The 22,279-nt window shown below is 40.3% G+C and overlaps 1 protein-coding gene across 1 annotated transcript; it reads right to left on the bottom strand.

Moving 5' to 3' along the window:
• Positions 1-2,375: 2,375 nt before the first annotated feature.
• Positions 2,376-22,243, bottom strand: trmu (tRNA 5-methylaminomethyl-2-thiouridylate methyltransferase). Its single transcript, XM_075472452.1, has 11 exons — positions 22,054-22,243; positions 20,735-20,900; positions 19,274-19,380; positions 9,059-9,181; positions 7,589-7,761; positions 7,451-7,504; positions 7,071-7,137; positions 6,881-6,981; positions 5,863-6,007; positions 2,956-3,038; positions 2,376-2,861 (listed from the first exon to the last, which is right to left on the bottom strand). Exons 1-11 carry the CDS (start codon positions 22,133-22,135, stop codon positions 2,721-2,723), a joined length of 1,242 nt encoding a protein of 413 aa, XP_075328567.1. The 5' UTR covers positions 22,136-22,243; the 3' UTR covers positions 2,376-2,720.
• Positions 22,244-22,279: the final 36 nt, after the last annotated feature.

Raw genomic sequence — 22,279 nt, 5'->3', positions numbered from 1 at the left:
TAGGAAATCAAAATATACTGTCCATAGCCTAAAAAAACCATAAATTTTCACCATATTTTTGTATTATAATGTCACATAAATCAGGTCAGGAATGATTTATCAACAAATCCTTCTATAAATATCTTCAGAATACTGCTTAATGTATAACTGGAAAGTTTGGTGTTAGTAGGTGCTCCATAGACTGAGATATTGATACTGGAAAAATACAAAAAACTGATTTTGAGAAAACGGCATTTAAAGATTTAAATAGGGGAATTCATTTTGGTAAATTTGGGCGAAACGTACTGCCGCGATTAAACAAAATCAAACATTTTACCACATTGACCACTGCATGAAATCCCTGTTTTTGCCTGCCGTGTCTCCTTAAATAACTGTCACAAAGACATTCAGACATCACAGCTGTAAAAACGGATCATTATGTCCTTCAAAGTGAACATTTAAAGGAGTTTTTGCATCATTTTAATTATAAATTGACGCCATCTCTGAGAAAATGACCATTTTATACTGATAAATTGTAAAAAATAAACTAAATTAACACGTAGCTGAAGCATGAAAACAGGTGAAAACACATCCAACAGGCTCTCCCGCTCAGCAGATGAGTTTCTGGAGGATTTTCAAAGCCAATAATCAGAATTATTATCCATGCTTTGGGAGAAATGTTCAGTGTTTTCTACTAAATAAGTTTTATTTGACAGAAAACTTTCTCTGAAACATGTTTAAAGCTCCTTTAAAGTGGATCTCATCAGTGGGAAAAGTTTGTTGTGCTCAGCAGCTGCAGGTTCACCTTTCAGGTTGTGTAACAGCGCCACCACGTGGCCGAAAAGAGCACACAAATAAAAACACAGAAAGATGAAAATAGGAAGTTAAACACAGCAATCATTGGGTTTATTGACTGATGTACAGTTCATAATTCAGGATCAGCAGCAGAGTTTATCCCTTTAATCCATAAATAAAAAGGCACTTATTTCATCTTTAAAACTCTTTTTCAATGCGTTCAGTGCATCAAATACTGAAATAAAGCAGCTTTCCTATTAGATCCCCTCCAGTTTTCTCCACCTAACGAGTGTTTAATTGTCTGTAAAAGTTAAATAAAAGCAGAAGAAGAAGTCCGGAGGCACAAATCCACACTCAGTTGAACTGAGATCAGTGAGAACGGAAGAATTTGGACCTTAAACACAGAACCCAAGTCTCAAAATGACAGAAAACACATTGTCAGATACTTTTACACAGATTTAGAATTTTAAAAAAATGAGTGCATATATCTACACCTCTCCTCCATCAGCGGGCACCTGAGAGCCCAAACGTTACGTTGGAGCCGGACCTCTCACAAAGATTTCCCACCCGGTCCAAAGTAAAGTCCCAGAACATCAGAGGGATGCATGCGGTACTCATAAAGAGACATTTCTGAGGCGCACGATGCTCCAAACACCCAACGGAAGTGAATATAAAACAGCTGGATTATTAGAATAAAACAGCTGGACTGTTAGAATATAAACAGCTGGATTGTTAGAATAAAACAAAGCCTCCAAGGTCGCCGTTCTCTTAAAGGGATAGTTCGCCTCTTCTGACATGAAGCTGTGTAACATCCCATATCAGCAGCATCATTTCTGAACATCTTCTTACCCCCTGCTGCGTCCTGTGAGCAGAGTTCCAGCCTCGTTTTGGTGTTGATGAAGGTAGTCCGGCTAGTTGGCTGGGGTTTAAAAAATAAAGCGTTTTGCTTCTCAGAACAAGATGCGTTCAACAGAGTAATACATTTGCATCACAAAATGGTTCTCCAGGAAAAAGTCAGACCTCACAATCGCTTGGCCCTATTTTCTCTCCCTTTGTATCACTGCCTGCTGCCGACAGCCGACAGCCGCGCCTGTTACGGTGTTTGCTGCTCGGAAGCAGGGGACTGCTCGCTCTGTGCAGCAGGCAGTGATACGAATCTAATTTATTATTTAATAAATTGTTCATTATTTATTTATTATTTAATAAATTATTCATTATTTATTTATTATTTAATACATTTTTATAATTTGATCAATAATATTAAATTATTATTTAATCATCATAATAATAATAAAATTATTATTAAAATAATAATATATTAAAATAATATAATATTTTTATTTTTATACATGGCGCGAGCCGGAGAGAAAATAGGTCCAAGCGATTGTGAGGTCTGACTTTTTCCTGGAGAACCATTTTGTGATGCAAATGTATTACTCTGTTGAACGCATATTGTTTTGAGAAGCAAAACGCTTTATTTTTTAAACCCCAGCCAACTAGCCGGACTACCTTCGTCAACACCAAAACGAGGCTGGAACTCTGCTCACAGGACGCAGCAGGGGGTAAGAAGATGTTCAGAAATGATGTTGCTGATATGGGATGTTACACAGCTTCATGTCAGAAGAGGCGAACTGTCCCTTTAAAGGCTCCGGGGGAGATAAATACAGCCTGAACGGGAGGAAAAACTAAGTTTTACTGCTGTTGATCTCACTAAAGAAAGTCAGACGTATCAGAAATGGAAGCTCGTCCAACAGCTGTTCCTCCTGAGTTTAAAAGAAACGGGTTTATTATTCTGTTGGTGCCGAGCTGCAGACCGTCGGTTCTCCTCTGGATCGTTTAACTGAGCACCTGCGTAGCAGCAAACTTTATCTCTGGAAGGAGATAAAATACAGTTTGTAAAAACATGTCCGACTCTGGGCGGGCTCCTTGGACCGGCCCGGCTGGGTTCAGGGGGCCGGGTCGGGGGTGGGCTGCTCCTTGCCGGTGGCGAAGCGCTCGCGGCCCCTCTGCAGCGTGAACTCGCTGGGGCCCAGCTGGACGATCTTCCCGCTGCCCAGACACTCGTCGCCTTTGTAGAGAACGGCGAACTGGAGCGGAGAAAGAAAACGAGCGCTTTTAGTAACTGCACGTGCACGCTCCTGAGCTCAGGGTGTGCACAGCGTGGAGCGGGTCGGCCGTTACCTGCCCGGGCGTCAGAGCTCTGACGGGCTGGGACAGCGAGATCCAGACCGAACCGTCCATGTTCAGAGTTACCGTGCAGGGAACTGCGGAGAAAAGGAGTCCATGTTCAGTTTCTGCTGCTTTATCCTCATTTAACAGCCACAAGGGCCCCAACAGACCCAACGGCCCCAACGGCCCCAACATACCCCAAGAGCCCCCAATATACCCCAACAGCCCCAAGGGCCCCAACAGTCCCAACAGCCCCAACAAACCCCAACAGACCCAATGTTGACAGACCCCAACAGACCCAATGTTGACAAACCCAACAGACCCAATGTTGACAGACCCCACCAGACCCAACAAACCCCAACAGACCCAATGTTGACAGACCCCAACAGACCCAACAGACCGAATGTTGACAAACCCAACAGACCCAATGTTGACAGACCCCACCAGACCCAACAAACCCCAACAGACCCAATGTTGACAGACCCCAACAGACCCAATGTTGACAGACCCCACCAGACCCAACAAACCCCAACAGACCCAATGTTGACAGACCCCAACAGACCCAATGTTGACAAACCCAACAGACCCAATGTTAACAGACCCCACCAGACCCAACAAACCCCAACAGACCCAATGCTGACAGACCCCAACAGACCCAACAGACACAATGTTGACAGACCCCACCAGACCCAACAAACCCCAACAGACCCAATGTTGACAGACCCAACAAACCCCAACAGACACAATGTTAACAGACCCCACCAGACCCAACAAACCCCAACAGACCCAATGTTGACAGACCCAACAAACCCCAACAGACCCAATGTTGACAGACCCCAACAGACCAGACAGACCCAACAGACCCAATGTTGACAGACCCCAACATACCCAATGTTGACAAAACCCAACAGACCCAATGTTGACAGACCCCAACAGCCCCCAACAGACCCAATGTTGACAGACCCAACAAACCCCAACAGACCCAATGTTGACAGACCCCAACAGACCCAACAGACCCAATGTTGACAGACCCCAACAGCCCCCAACAGACCCAATGTTGACACAGACCCAATGTTGACAGACCCCAACAGACCCAATGTTGACAGACCCAACAGACCCAATGTTGACAGACCCAACAGACCCAATGTTGACAGACCCGACAGACCCAATGTTGACAGACCTCAACAGACCCCAACAGACCCAATGTTGACAGACCCCAACAGACCCAATGTTGACAGACCCGACAGACCCAACAGACCCAATGTTGACAGACCCGACAGACCCAACAGACCCAATGTTGACAGACCCAACAGACCCAACAGACCCAATGTTGACAGACCCCAACAGACCCAATGTTGACAGACCCAACAGCCCCCAACAGACCCAATGTTGACAGACCCAACAGACCCGACAGACCCAATGTTGACAGACCCCAACAGCCCCCAACAGACCCAATGTTGATAAAACCCAACAGACCCCAACAGACCCAATGTTGACAAAACCCAACAGACCCAATGTTGACAGACCCCAACAGACCCAATGTTGACAGACCCCACCTGACCCAACAAACCCCAACAGACCCAATGCTGACAGACCCCAACAGACCCAACAGACCCAATGTTGACAGACCCCAACAGATCAGACAGACCCAACAGACCCAATGTTGACAGACCCCAACAGACCCAATGTTGACAGACCCCAACAGACCCAATGTTGACAGACCCCAACAGACCCAATGTTGACAAAACCCAACAGACCCAATGTTGACAGACCCCAACAGCCCCCAACAGACCCAATGTTGACAGACCCCAACAGCCCCCAACAGACCCAATGTTGACAGACCCCAACAGCCCCCAACAGACCCAATGTTGACAGACCCCAACAGACCCAATGTTGACAGACCCCAACAGACCCAATGTTGACAAACCCCAACAGACCCAATGTTGACAGACCCCAACAGACCCGACAGACCCAATGTTGACAGACCCCAACAGCCCCCAACAGACCCAATGTTGACAGACCCCAACAGACCAGACAGACCCAACAGACCCAATGTTGACAGACCCCAACAGACCCAATGTTGACAGACCCCAACAGACCCAATGTTGACAAAACCCAACAGACCCAATGTTGACAGACCCCAACAGCCCCCAACAGACCCAATGTTGACAGACCCCAACAGCCCCCAACAGACCCAATGTTGACAGACCCCAACAGCCCCCAACAGACCCAATGTTGACAGACCCCAACAGACCCAATGTTGACACAGACCCAATGTTGACAGACCCCAACAGACCCAATGTTGACAGACCCCAACAGACCCAATGTTGACAAAACCCAACAGACCCAATGTTGACAGACCCAACAGACCCAATGTTGACAGACCCGACAGACCCAATGTTGACAGACCCGACAGACCCAATGTTGACAGACCCAACAGACCCAATGTTGACAGACCCCAACAGACCCCAACAGACCCCAACAGACCCAATGTTGACAGACACCAACAGACCCAATGTTGACAGACCCGACAGACCCAACAGACCCAATGTTGACAGACCCGACAGACCCAACAGACCCAATGTTGACAGACCCCAACAGCCCCCAACAGACCCAATGTTGACAGACCCAACAGACCCGACAGACCCAATGTTGACAGACCCCAACAGCCCCCAACAGAACCAATGTTGACAGACCCCAACAGACCCAATGTTGATAAAACCCAACAGACCCCAACAGACCCAATGTTGACAAAACCCAACAGACCCCAACAGACCCAATGTTGACAGACCCCAACAGACCCAAAAAAAGGCATCCATGTTCAGTTTCACCTGCTTTATCCTCACCCAATAGACCCAATAGCCCCAATAGCCCCAACTGCCCCAACTGCCCCAACGGCCCCGACCACACCAAACTCACCCAGCGGCATCTGGTGGATGAAGCGGAAGTGACACTCCAACATCTGGGTTCTGGCGAGCACAGCAGGCGGGTCGGCCGCCACCCAGTGGAAGCGCTCGGTGCGGATCGTGTCCCGGAAGAGAGACGAATGATTGGTGGTTGGAGCCTGAGACGGGAGGGGTTTCAGTCATGAAGTCGGGCGTTGAACCACAGAAAAGTGAGCCAGACAAACATTCTGCCCCCGTCAGGGAGCTTTGGGGGTCGTTACTTTAGGGTTTCACAGAAAAGTCTTAGGCTGTGTTCGAAACCGCATACTTACATACTGCATACTACATACTACACACTGCATACTTCCATACTACATACTCATCGATCAGACAGTATGCAGAGCGTTTACCCACAATGCATTTCGCTACTGCCCGAGCCGAAATCAGCCGGCCTGAAGCTGATTTCTCTTAAGCTCTAAACTCTGTAAACTTTAGCAACATTTGAAACATTTTCAGGTGAGAAAGTAGTCGTTTAGATCCCCAACGTGTTGAAAACCTGACAAAATACCGGCTGTTTACAATTTTGTTCCCACGAATTCGGCGCTACTAAAGCTAGCTGCAGTGAGCAACGCACTTACTGTTATTTTCACAAAATAAAATACCCGTTGCCTTTTATCATAGGGAAAGCCATTACCATACAATTGGTGCTTTTGTTTTGAAAACAGGAAGTGAACCTACCCTCGTTGTAGCTAGCTTGAAACTGCCGTTTTGACATGAAATGACGATCGGCGACGTCACGTTACGTTGCATCTTGGGTAGTTTGAGTATGAGTAGTAACCTCATGATGCATAACCAACATTTAGGAGAATCTAGTATGCATCCGGGAACTTCTGCTTACTCAAACTCGCTTATTAACTCAGTATGAGTATACCAACTTAGTATGAGTAGTAGGAGAAGTATGCGGTTTCAAACACAGCCTAAAAGTAGGAGACGAACAAAGATAAAGACCAGATGGAAGTGAAGGAATGCCGATTTAAAAGAAACATTCTGACCACAAACACGTCTCCGGTGACGATGTCTTTGTCCACCACGAACCAGGCGTCCTTCAGCCCGCCGATTCTCGCCCTCTGGCCCAGCGTCAGAGTGAACCAACCTGGATGAAGATGAAACAAACCAGTGAGGGCGACCCAAACCGAGAGGCAGAACGCGACGAGAGAGCAGACGTCAGAGCTGGAAACAAACCTCGGTGCGTTCCCATCACAGTCCCGTCCTCGATGGAGACAAAGTTTCCTGGTTTGGGCTCCAGATACTGAAATGGAAACAAATCAGAGGAAGTTTACCACAAACAGAAGCTCCAAATCAGAGGAAGTTTACCACAAACAGAAGCTCCAAATCAGAGGAAGTTTACCACAAACAGAAGCTCCAAATCAGAGGAAGTTTACCACAAACAGAAGCTCCAAATCAGAGGAAGTTTACCACAAACAGAAGCTCCAAATCAGAGGAAGTTTACCACAAACAGAAGCTCCAAATTAGAGGAAGTTTACCACAAACAGAAGCTCCAAATCAGAGGAAGTTTACCACAAACAGAAGCTCCAAAGCTGAAAGAAAATAAGTTCTCTCACCTCCAAAATGAAGCTCTCAAAGTTCCTCTCTCCGATGAAGCAGATGCCCATGCTCTGAGGGAACAACGACACACAGCGTTCAGTCACACAGTCCAAACACATCGACTTCTCCTCACGTCCTCATTCGTCTCTGCGCACCTCCTTCTTCTTCAGCACGTGATGAAAGCCCGCCTCGGCGGCCATCTTCTTCACGAAGTCTTTGGTGAGCCCAGCGAGCGGGAACATGGTCTGCCTCACAGCGTCCTGCGAGATCTGACTGAGGAAGAAGGTCTGGTCTTTGAGCAGATCGGCTCCTTTGTACAGCCGAACGGCTGCAGGGAGAAAGAGGGAAAGGATAAGAACAGTTAAAACAGACAGGCTGGTGGAAAGGACACATTAGGAGTCCAGAAACTGACTGTAACCTCAGCTGGAGGGGCTGTGTAAGTCGTACCAGGCTCAACTGGTTTGAGTCCGAACCAGAAGCCGGGGACCACTTCTACATGTCTGAGCGAACTAAAACAACTCTTTATTTATTACCTGCTGTAAAGCACTTTGGTACACTGTATTATTATTATTTATTAATGACTTATTTATTGATTATTTATTGATTTATTATTATACTTATTTCTGACCCGGGCCTCTTCAGATCCAGACTAAAAACCTGCTTATTTAGGATGGCTTTAATACCCAGTAGCATGATGACACTTTTATCTTATTTGATTTTGTTGTATTTTATTGCTTTCACTGTTCTTTTATTGTTTTTATTTGTTTTTACTTCTTCTTCTCTTTATTTATTACCTGCTGTAAAGCACTTTGGTACACCGTAAGGATCGTCTGTAAAGGGCTGCAGAAATAAAGTACATTTAAAGCACTTTGAAACAGCAATCCATGCATTTGTGACCTCACGGCTGGATTACTGTAATGCACTATATATAGGCGTCAGTGATTCATGCATTTCCCAGCTTCAGAGGGTTCAAAATGCTGCTGCACGACTTTTAACAGGTACACGAAAATTTGACCATATTTCCCCTGTTTTAGCTTCTTTACACTGGTTGCCAGTATATTTTAGGATTCATTTTAAAAGCCTTTTATTTGCTTTTAAAGCTCTTAATGGTCTTGCCCCTCCCTACCTGTCTGAGCTGCTACATTCCTACACACCCTCCCGTTCCCTCAGGTCAGCTGACCAGTTGTTTCTCAGGGTCCCGAAGACAAAGCGCAAGCTCAGAGGGGACCGTGCTTTTTCTGTGGCAGCTCCCAAGCTATGGAATAACCTTCCTTTGGACATAAGACAGGCCTCTTCACTTGTTGTTTTTAAATCCCAACTTAAGACCCATCTTTTTTCTTTGGCCTTTGGCACAATCTGAGATGTTTGACTTCGTTTTATTGTGTTTACATTTTAATTAATTTAGTACTGCTTTTATATTTGACCCTTCTATTTTATGATTGTGTATAGCACTTTGGTCCTGTGGGATAAATAAAGTTGGTATGGTATGGTATGGTATTTACATTTACATAAGAACTGACTTCAGTCTACAAAGCAGCGAATGCTTCGTTATGACCTTCAGGTCACCAGGATGACGCCTGCTTCCTGTTCCCAGAATCAGAACCGAACACAGAAAGGAAACTTACGATTTCTGATCTCAAAGCGGTGTCTGAAAAGCGTGGTGTTCGGGGCAACGTGAGACTGCTGGAAAACCTCTTCGTCCTCCTGAGACGTCCGGGCGTAATGACCCGTCGCCATGGCGTCAGCCCCTGAAACACAGACCAGGACACCGTGTTTCCCCTCCTTCATCACACCTGTAACAGCTGGATGGAACCTGCCCACCACAGACTTTCAATTCATTCAATTCAATTAATTTTTATTTATATAGCACCAAATACAACAAATGTCATCTCAAGGCACTTAGATAATAAAGTCCAATTCAAGCCAATTGGAATTCAATTAATTGTAATCATAATTATTCATAAAATAATCCAATTCATTCATATAGAGCCAATTCAAAAACCATTTCATGTCCATTAATTCCCAAAAATTCATAAAATCATTTTCTTCTTCTCTTTGGTGTACGGACGACATCAGGTGGCATGATACCTGCGCCCCGATGCAGCTGGAATGCTTCTACACATGGTTTCATCTTAAAATAGATTCCTTATATGTAGTCAGTGTTTTAGCTGCGGTGGGCAGCCGTCAGTCGGGGGGAGTTTGGGGGGGATCAGAGCAGTCTAAACAAGGATGGTTTTAGGCTGAGAAAATGAAGGGAACCCAAATCTCCACATTTTGATGCAAAGATGGTTTTAATCTTTGATTTCTTTTCATTAAAGCGGCACATGTGGGCTTAAAGATTCTCATTCTCCAAGCTGGGACTCAAACGCTGGGAGCCAAAAACATCCCAAAACACCCAACAAACATCCAACAAACATCCAAAAACATCCAAAAAAATCCAAAAAACATCCAACAAACATCCAAAAAACATCCAACAAACATCCAAAAAACATCCAACAAACATCCCAAAACGTCCAACAAACATCCAACAAACATCCCAAAACGTCCAACAAACATCCAACAAACATCCCAAAACGTCCAACAAACATCCAAAAACGTCCAACAAACATCCAACAAACATCCAACAAACATCCCAAAACGTCCAAAAAACATCCAAAAAACATCCAACAAACATCCAACAAACATCCAACAAACATCCCAAAACGTCCAACAAACATCCAAAAACGTCCAACAAACATCCAAAAACGTCCAACAAACATCCAAAAAACATCCAACAAACATCCCAAAACGTCCAACAAACATCTAACAAACATTAAAAAAACATCCAAAAACATCCAACAAACATCCCAAAATATCCAAACATCCAAAAACATCCAAAAAACATCCAACAAACATCCCAAAACGTCCAACAAACATCCAAAAAACGTCCAACAAACATCCAAAAAACATCCAAAAACATCCAAAAAACATCCAACAAACATCCCAAAACATCCAAAAACATCCAACAAACATCCCAAAACATCCAACAAACATCCAACAAACATCCCAAAACATCCAAAAACATCCCAAAACATCCAACAACATCCAACAAACATCCAACAAACATCCCAAAACATCCAAAAACATCCAACAAACATCCCAAAACATCCAAAAATATCCAACAAACATCCCAAAACATCCACCAAACATCCAACAAACATCCCAAAACGTCCAACAAACATCCAAAAACGTCCAACAAACATCCAAAAACGTCCAACAAACATCCAAAAAACATCCAACAAACATCCCAAAACATCCAAAAAACATCCCAAAACATCCGACAAACATCCCAAAACGTCCAACAAACATCTAACAAACATTAAAAAAACATCCAAAAACATCCAACAAACATCCCAAAATATCCAACAAACATCCCAAAACATCCGACAAACATCCCAAAACGTCCAACAAACATCTAACAAACATTAAAAAAACATCCAAAAACATCCAACAAACATCCCAAAATATCCAACAAACATCCAAAAACATCCAAAAAACATCCAACAAACATCCCAAAACGTCCAACAAACATCCAAAAAACGTCCAACAAACATCCAAAAAACATCCAAAAAACATCCAACAAACATCCCAAAACATCCAAAAACATCCAACAAACATCCCAAAACATCCAACAAACATCCAACAAACATCCCAAAACATCCAAAAACATCCCAAAACATCCAACAACATCCAACAAACATCCCAAAACATCCAAAAACATCCAACAAACATCCCAAAACATCCAAAAATATCCAACAAACATCCCAAAAAACATCCAACAAACATCCCAAAACATCCAACAAACATCCAACAAACATCCAACAACATCCAACAACATCCAACAAACATCCCAAAACATCCAACAACATCCAACAAACATCCAACAAACATCCCAAAACATCCAACAACATCCAACAAACATCCAACAAACATCCCAAAACATCCAACAAACATCCCAAAACATCCAACAACATCCAACAAACATCCCAAAACATCCAACAAACATCCAACAAACATCCAAAAACATCCAAACATCCCAAAACATCCAAAAACATCCAACAAACATCCCAAAACATCCAACAAACATCCCAAAACATCCAACAAACATCCAAAAACATCCAAAAACATCCAACAAACATCCCAAAACATCCAAAAACATCCAACAACATCCCAAAACATCCAACAACATCCCAAAACATCCAACAAACATCCCAAAACATCCCAAAACATCCAACAACATCCAACAAACATCCAACAAACATCCCAAAACATCCCAAAACATCCAACAACATCCCAAAACATCCAACAACATCCAACAAACATCCCAAAACGTCCAACAAACATCCAAAAAACATCCAACAAACATCCAAAAAACATCCAACAAACATCCCAAAACGTCCAACAAACATCCAAAAAACATCCAACAACATCCCAAAACATCCAAAAAACATCCCAAAACGTCCAAGAAACATCCAACAAACATCCCAAAACGTCCAACAAACATCCAAAAAACATCCAACAACATCCCAAAACATCCAAAAAACATCCCAAAACGTCCAACAAAAATCCAGCAAACATCCAACAAACATCCAAAAAACATCCAACAAACATCCCAAAACATCCAACAACATCCAACAACATCCAACAACATCCAACAAACATCCAACAAACATCCAACAAACATCCCAAAACATCCAACAAACATCCAAAAAACATCCAACAAACATCCCAAAACATCCAAAAACATCCAACAACATCCCAAAACATCCAACAACATCCCAAAACATCCAAAAACATCCAACAACATCCAACAAACATCCAAAAACATCCAACAACATCCCAAAACATCCAACAACATCCAACAAACATCCAACAAACATCCCAAAACATCCAAAAACATCCAACAAACATCCCAAAACGTCCAACAAACATCCAAAAAACGTCCAACAAACATCCAAAAAACGTCCAACAAACATCCAAAAAACATCCAACAAACATCCAACAAACATCCCAAAACATCCAAAAAACATCCAAAAACGTCCAACAAACATCCAAAAACGTCCAAACATACATCCAAAAAACATCCAAAAAACATCCAACAAACATCCCAAAACATCCAAAAAACATCCAACAAACATCCCAAAACATCCAAAAAACATCCAACAAACATCCCAAAACATCCAAAAACATCCAACAAACATCCCAAAACATCCAACAAACATCCAACAAACATCCCAAAACATCCAAAAACATCCCACAACATCCAACAACATCCAACAAACATCCCAAAACATCCAACAAACATCCCAAAACATCCAAAAATATCCAACAAACATCCCAAAAAGCATCCAACAAACATCCCAAAACATCCCAAAACATCCAACAAACATCCAAAAAAAATCCAACAAACATCCAAAAACATCCAACAACATCCAACAAACATCCCAAAACATCCAACAAACATCCAAAAAAAATCCAACAAACATCCAAAAACATCCAACAAACATCCCAAAACATCCAACAAACATCCAAAAAAAATCCAACAAACATCCAACAAACATCCAACAAACATCCCAAAGCATCCAACAAACATCCAACAAACATCCCAAAACATCCAACAAACATCCCAAAACATCCAACAACATCCAACAAACATCCCAAAACATCCAACAACATCCAACAAACATCCAACAAACATCCCAAAACATCCAACAAACATCCAACAAACATCCCAAAACATCCAAAAACATCCAACAAACATCCCAAAACATCCAAAAACATCCAACAACATCCCAAAACATCCAACAACATCCCAAAACATCCAACAACATCCCAAAACATCCAAAAACATCCAAAAACATCCAACAAACATCCAACAAACATCCAACAACATCCAACAACATCCCAAAACATCCAACAACATCCAACAAACATCCAACAAACATCCCAAAAAACATCCAACAAACATCCCAAAACATCCAAAAACATCCCAAAAAACATCCAACAAACATCCCAAAACATCCAACAAACATCCCAAAACATCCAACAACATCCAACAAACATCCCAAAACATCCAACAAACATCCAACAAACATCCAAAAACATCCCAAAACATCCAAAAACATCCAACAAACATCCCAAAACGTCCAACAAACATCCAAAAAACATCCAAAAACATCCAAAAAACATCCAACAAACATCCAACAAACATCCCAAAACATCCAAAAACATCCAACAAACATCCCAAAACATCCAACAAACATCCAACAAACATCCAACAAACATCCCAAAACATCTAAAAAACATCCAAAAACATCCAACAAACATCCCAAAACATCCAAAAAACATCCAAAAACGTCAAAAAAACATCCCAAAACATCCAACAAACATCCCAAAACATCCAACAAACATCCAAAAAAAATCCAACAAACATCCAAAAACATCCAACAAACATCCAACAAACATCCCAAAACATCCAAAAACATCCAACAAACATCCCAAAACATCCAAAAACATCCAACAACATCCCAAAACATCCAACAACATCCCAAAACATCCAACAACATCCCAAAACATCCAAAAACATCCAAAAACATCCAACAAACATCCAACAAACATCCAACAACATCCAACAACATCCCAAAACATCCAACAACATCCAACAAACATCCAACAAACATCCCAAAAAACATCCAACAAACATCCCAAAACATCCAAAAACATCCCAAAAAACATCCAACAAACATCCCAAAACATCCAACAAACATCCCAAAACATCCAACAACATCCAACAAACATCCCAAAACATCCAACAAACATCCAACAAACATCCAAAAACATCCCAAAACATCCAAAAACATCCAACAAACATCCCAAAACGTCCAACAAACATCCAAAAAACATCCAAAAAACATCCAACAAACATCCAACAAACATCCCAAAACATCCAAAAACATCCAACAAACATCCCAAAACATCCAACAAACATCCAACAAACATCCAACAAACATCCCAAAACATCTAAAAAACATCCAAAAACATCCAACAAACATCCCAAAACATCCAAAAAACATCCAAAAACGTCAAAAAAACATCCCAAAACATCCAACAAACATCCCAAAACATCCAACAAACATCCAAAAAAAATCCAACAAACATCCAAAAACATCCAACAAACATCCCAAAACATCCAACAACATCCAACAAACATCCCAAAACATCCATCAACATCCAACAAACATCCAAAAACATCCCAAAACATCCAACAACATCCCAAAACATCCAAAAACATCCCAAAACATCCAACAAACATCCAAAAAACATCCAACAAACATCCCAAAACATCCAACAAACATCCAAAAAAAAAAATCCAACAAACATCCAAAAACGTCCACAAACATCCCAAAACATCCAACAAACATCCCAAAACATCCAACAACATCCAACAAACATCCCAAAACATCCAACAAACATCCAACAAACATCCAAAAACATCCAAACATCCCAAAACATCCAAAAACATCCAACAAACATCCCAAAACATCCAACAAACATCCCAAAACATCCAACAAACATCCAAAAACATCCAAAAACATCCAACAAACATCCCAAAACATCCAAAAACATCCAACAACATCCCAAAACATCCAACAACATCCCAAAACATCCAACAAACATCCCAAAACATCCCAAAACATCCAACAACATCCAACAAACATCCAACAAACATCCCAAAACATCCCAAAACATCCAACAACATCCCAAAACATCCAACAACATCCAACAAACATCCCAAAACGTCCAACAAACATCCAAAAAACATCCAACAAACATCCAAAAAACATCCAACAAACATCCCAAAACGTCCAACAAACATCCAAAAAACATCCAACAACATCCCAAAACATCCAAAAAACATCCCAAAACGTCCAAGAAACATCCAACAAACATCCCAAAACGTCCAACAAACATCCAAAAAACATCCAACAACATCCCAAAACATCCAAAAAACATCCCAAAACGTCCAACAAAAATCCAGCAAACATCCAACAAACATCCAAAAAACATCCAACAAACATCCCAAAACATCCAACAACATCCAACAACATCCAACAACATCCAACAAACATCCAACAAACATCCAACAAACATCCCAAAACATCCAACAAACATCCAAAAAACATCCAACAAACATCCCAAAACATCCAAAAACATCCAACAACATCCCAAAACATCCAACAACATCCCAAAACATCCAAAAACATCCAACAACATCCAACAAACATCCAAAAACATCCAACAACATCCCAAAACATCCAACAACATCCAACAAACATCCAACAAACATCCCAAAACATCCAAAAACATCCAACAAACATCCCAAAACGTCCAACAAACATCCAAAAAACGTCCAACAAACATCCAAAAAACGTCCAACAAACATCCAAAAAACATCCAACAAACATCCAACAAACATCCCAAAACATCCAAAAAACATCCAAAAACGTCCAACAAACATCCAAAAACGTCCAAACATACATCCAAAAAACATCCAAAAAACATCCAACAAACATCCCAAAACATCCAAAAAACATCCAACAAACATCCCAAAACATCCAAAAAACATCCAACAAACATCCCAAAACATCCAAAAACATCCAACAAACATCCCAAAACATCCAACAAACATCCAACAAACATCCCAAAACATCCAAAAACATCCCACAACATCCAACAACATCCAACAAACATCCCAAAACATCCAACAAACATCCCAAAACATCCAAAAATATCCAACAAACATCCCAAAAAGCATCCAACAAACATCCCAAAACATCCCAAAACATCCAACAAACATCCAAAAAAATCCAACAAACATCCAAAAACATCCAACAACATCCAACAAACATCCCAAAACATCCAACAAACATCCAAAAAAAATCCAACAAACATCCAAAAACATCCAACAAACATCCCAAAACATCCAACAAACATCCAAAAAAAATCCAACAAACATCCAACAAACATCCAACAAACATCCCAAAGCATCCAACAAACATCCAACAAACATCCCAAAACATCCAACAAACATCCCAAAACATCCAACAACATCCAACAAACATCCCAAAACATCCAACAACATCCAACAAACATCCAACAAACATCCCAAAACATCCAACAAACATCCAACAAACATCCCAAAACATCCAAAAACATCCAACAAACATCCCAAAACATCCAAAAACATCCAACAACATCCCAAAACATCCAACAACATCCCAAAACATCCAACAACATCCCAAAACATCCAAAAACATCCAAAAACATCCAACAAACATCCAACAAACATCCAACAACATCCAACAACATCCCAAAACATCCAACAACATCCAACAAACATCCAACAAACATCCCAAAAAACATCCAACAAACATCCCAAAACATCCAAAAACATCCCAAAAAACATCCAACAAACATCCCAAAACATCCAACAAACATCCCAAAACATCCAACAACATCCAACAAACATCCCAAAACATCCAACAAACATCCAACAAACATCCAAAAACATCCCAAAACATCCAAAAACATCCAACAAACATCCCAAAACGTCCAACAAACATCCAAAAAACATCCAAAAACATCCAAAAAACATCCAACAAACATCCAACAAACATCCCAAAACATCCAAAAACATCCAACAAACATCCCAAAACATCCAACAAACATCCAACAAACATCCAACAAACATCCCAAAACATCTAAAAAACATCCAAAAACATCCAACAAACATCCCAAAACATCCAAAAAACATCCAAAAACGTCAAAAAAACATCCCAAAACATCCAACAAACATCCCAAAACATCCAACAAACATCCAAAAAAAATCCAACAAACATCCAAAAACATCCAACAAACATCCCAAAACATCCAACAACATCCAACAAACATCCCAAAACATCCATCAACATCCAACAAACATCCAAAAACATCCCAAAACATCCAACAACATCCCAAAACATCCAAAAACATCCCAAAACATCCAACAAACATCCAAAAAACATCCAACAAACATCCCAAAACATCCAACAAACATCCAAAAAAAAAAATCCAACAAACATCCAAAAACGTCCAAAAACATCCCAAAACATCCAACAAACATCCCAAAACATCCAACAAACATCCAACAACATCCCAAAACATCCAAAAACATCCAACAAACATCCCAAAACATCCAAAAAACATCCAAAAACGTCAAAAAAACATCCCAAAACATCCAACAAACATCCCAAAACATCCAACAAACATCCAAAAAAAATCCAACAAACATCCAAAAACATCCAACAAACATCCCAAAACATCCAACAACATCCAACAAACATCCCAAAACATCCATCAACATCCAACAAACATCCAAAAACATCCCAAAACATCCAACAACATCCCAAAACATCCAAAAACATCCAACAAACATCCCAAAACATCCAACAAACATCCAAAAAACATCCAACAAACATCCCAAAACATCCAACAAACATCCCAAAAAACATCCAACAAACATCCAAAAACGTCCAAAAACATCCCAAAACAGCCAACAAACATCCCAAAACATCCAACAAACATCCAAAAAAAATCCAACAAACATCCCAAAACATCCAACAAACATCCAAAAAACATCCAACAAACATCCCAAAACATCCAACAAACATCCAAAAAAAAAATCCAACAAACATCCAAAAACGTCCAAAAACATCCCAAAACATCCAACAAACATAAAAAAAAATCCAACAAACATCCCAAAACATCCGACAAACATCCCAAAACATCCAACAACATCCAACAAACATCCCAAAACATCCAAAAAACATCCCAAAACATCCAACAAACATCCAAAAACATCCAAAAACATCCAAAAACATCCAACAAACATCCAAAAACATCCAAAAAACATCCAACAAACATCCCAAAACATCCAACAAACATCCCAAAACATCCAACAAACATCCAAAAACATCCAACAAACATCCCAAAACATCCAACAAACATCCAAAAAACATCCAACAAACATCCCAAAACATCCAACAAACATCCCAAAAAACATCCAACAAACATCCAAAAACGTCCAAAAACATCCCAAAACAGCCAACAAACATCCCAAAACATCCAACAAACATCCAAAAAAAATCCAACAAACATCCCAAAACATCCAACAAACATCCAAAAAACATCCAACAAACATCCCAAAACATCCAACAAACATCCAAAAAAAAAATCCAACAAACATCCAAAAACGTCCAAAAACATCCCAAAACATCCAACAAACATAAAAAAAAATCCAACAAACATCCCAAAACATCCGACAAACATCCCAAAACATCCAACAACATCCAACAAACATCCCAAAACATCCAAAAAACATCCCAAAACATCCAACAAACATCCAAAAACATCCAAAAACATCCAAAAACATCCAACAAACATCCAAAAACATCCAAAAAACATCCAACAAACATCCCAAAACATCCAACAAACATCCCAAAACATCCAACAAACATCCAAAAACATCCAACAAACATCCCAAAACATCCAACAAACATCCCAAAACATCCAACAACATCCAACAAACATCCAACAAACATCCCAAAACATCCAACAAACATCCCAAAACATCCAACAAACATCCCAAAACATCCAACAAACATCCAAAAACATCCAACAAACATCCAAAAACATCCAACAAAATGTCTGTTTGGAGCGTTTAAGAGTCGTCTCGCTGACACAAAGAGAGTACGAGCACATACCCAAAGTGTTGAGGGCGTATTTGTGGAAGTGGTTGAACTTGATGTGCTTGTTGCAGAGGATATCGGGGTTCGGCGTCCTGCCCTTCTCGTACTCCCTCAGAAGGTTACTGCAAAGGAATGGAGACCACATGAAAGTAAATATCTTGAGACTCGGGACCTTACAATCACTGACCGAGTTGGTAACCTGGGAGTCTTGATAGACTCAGATCTGACTTTCAGCAGCCACATCAAAGCTGTCACCAAGGCAGCTTTTTACCATCTCAGAAACATCAACAGAATTAAAGGTTTCCTCTCCCAAACAGACCAGGAGAATTAATGGATGGATGATGTATGGATGGATGGATGAATGGATGGATGGGTGAATTAATGGATGGATGGATGGATGAATGGATGGATGGGTGAATTAATGGATGGATGGAAGGATGGATGGGTGAATGGATGAATGGATGGATGATGTATGGATGAATGGATGGATGGATGGATGGATGGATAAGCAAACTAAGCGCCTGCTTATGGCTCCGTGGCCACTAGGGGCCCCCCAAGAGCAATTGACAAAAAATTGCGCATCCAAAGTGCAGGTGAAGGCAAAACAATTCCATGGAAGAGTTCCATGGCACAAGAAAGACTGAGAGGACTGGCAGTGATAAGTATTAAAAACAAAGTTGGCCTTCAGAATTATTACAATGATGTCATAAATTACTTTGCCTCCAGAAAAGATAGGAAGCAGCTTTTAAGGAGTGGGTGGAGTATTGAAGAAGGTCAAATGTGTGGATTAGATTTAGAAACTTTTGCACATAGTTACATACGTTTACGAAGTTTTAAGACCTAATTATTCAACTTTATTATTGAACAACCTTGTTTCAGGTAACTCTGTTCATTTACATCACCATTGAAGTATTTGCTTGATATTTTATTTAATTCCGTCTGTTTTTGTTATTCATTTTAAATATCGAAGTGATTTTATTTGTTCTTGCACTCCAAATTATTTTTGCACATTGCTTTTGCAGTTTTTTTTTTTAAACCAAAAATAATAAACCAGATGACACTTTTACAGTAAATACAATGCTTTATCACTTGGAATGTTGTGGAAATCATCCCCCGGGCGCTCTGGTAGCCGAATTTTGCGATTAAAAAACCATATGGACGTCATTCATTCATTATTTATGTTATTAACTGGGCCTTAAATGTGTAAAGACATGTCAGGCTGACAATAGGATAATGTAAACAACACTGAGTTTATAGTGTAAATCATCCACAAGAATATTACTGGCAGAAATAGAGGGCCCCAAAATCCAAATTTGCTTAGGGCCCCATGGAGCCTTGGGCCGGCTCTGCTTCTTCCACTACCTGCTGCAATGCTTTTATTTTATGTGAAGCACTTTGAACTGTTTTGGACATGAAATGTGCTACAAATAAACTTGATTTGATTTGATTTAAAACAGCAATGAGCATATTTGATACCTGAAAACATCGTGCCAGTACTCCTTGACGTAGGACACTTGGTGGAAGGAGATGTCCAGCATCTGGCAGACCCTGTAGGCGTCCTCGCAGTCTTTCTCCGAGGCGCAGACCCCCTTCTCATCCAGAGAGTCCCAGTTCTTCATGAAAACTCCCGTCACGTTGTAGCCTTCACACAACAGAAAGTAAAGCGTCTTCAACCAGCACGTTTACACACAGTCTGTAGCTTTCTTCTCACTAACAAGGTAAAGGAAGTGTCCTTTAAACTCATTCACAGGATCTACCCTGCTAAAGAAGTTAAACTCTAACATTAATGTAAACTGTACCTTTTGTGACCTTTGCCCTGAGTCCATTACTCATTTGTTCTGGATGTGTCCTCATTGTAAAGATTTCTGGCAACATTTTTGTAATTTTGTTGACTCAAAAAATATCAGCAAGCTTCCAGTTGTACTGGGAACATGTCCTGTTTGGGTTTCAACTAAGTGGCATAATGAATCCGAAGGTTTTCTTTATTAATTTATTGATTATCAAAGCTAAATTTCACATACACAAATGCAAATTTTTGAAAAGAAAATCAAATTTCTATGTTTTTTTTTTGATTGAATTAAAGTAATACTTGCTTACAATTAAACCTTCAACTCATCATAAAGCAAAAACAACAATATGTGCTTGTTCCCAACTTGGGATTATGGACGAACTGTTGTCCTAAATCTTTGTTTTATTTGTTTTTTTTTTGTTTTTGTTTTTTTTTTTACACGAGACTCCTTGGCACATATGTCAGTTTGTTCAATCATTTTCTTTTTGCAAGAGTTTTGTGACAGTCATTCTCTTATTATTATTATTATTATCATTATTATTATCCTTATGCTCCCCTTGGCTGGCTTTTTTTTTTTACATTATGTACACATTTATATGTCGTTATTCTGCTTTGTTGCAAAAAAAGTTAAAAAAATAAATAAATAAAAAAAATAAAAAAATTAAAAAAAACGTTCAGTGTGTTTCTGTGGGTATTTAAAATAAAAATAAATAAAAATAAAAGAAATAAAGACATTGAGTGTGTTTCTGTGGGTATTTTAAATAAAAAATAAAAAAAAACCGTTGAGTGTGTTTCTGTGGGTATTTAAAAAAAATAAAAATAAAATAAAAAACGTTCAGTGTGTTTCTGTGGGTATTTAAAATAAAAAAATAAAAATAAATAAATAAAAATTTTAAAAAAAAGAAAACCGTTCAGTGTGTTTCTGTGGGTATTTAAAATAAATAAAATTAAAAAAAAAAGAAAACCGTTCAGTGTGTTTCTGTGGGTATTTCAGCGCTTTTCTCACCCCTTCTCTTCAGTAATAACGCCGCCACAGAGCTGTCCACTCCGCCGGACATGGCGCACACAACGTGCCGTATCATTCCCATGTCGTTTCCACTTAAAACGCTGCAAAATAACACATTTATTACTTGCGTAACTATAAAAATGAAGCTAACCGCTCATCTTCGCAGCTTTCGGGAGCCGCCATGTTTAAAGGTCCCGGAGAAAAATGTGTCCGACCTGAAACACGT

The sequence above is a fragment of the Odontesthes bonariensis genome, chromosome 8, assembly GCF_027942865.1.
Source record: "Odontesthes bonariensis isolate fOdoBon6 chromosome 8, fOdoBon6.hap1, whole genome shotgun sequence".
NCBI lineage: Eukaryota > Metazoa > Chordata > Actinopteri > Atheriniformes > Atherinopsidae > Odontesthes > Odontesthes bonariensis.
The sequence above is the reverse complement of the archived record's forward strand: the minus strand, read 5'-3'. Positions and strand labels throughout refer to the sequence as shown.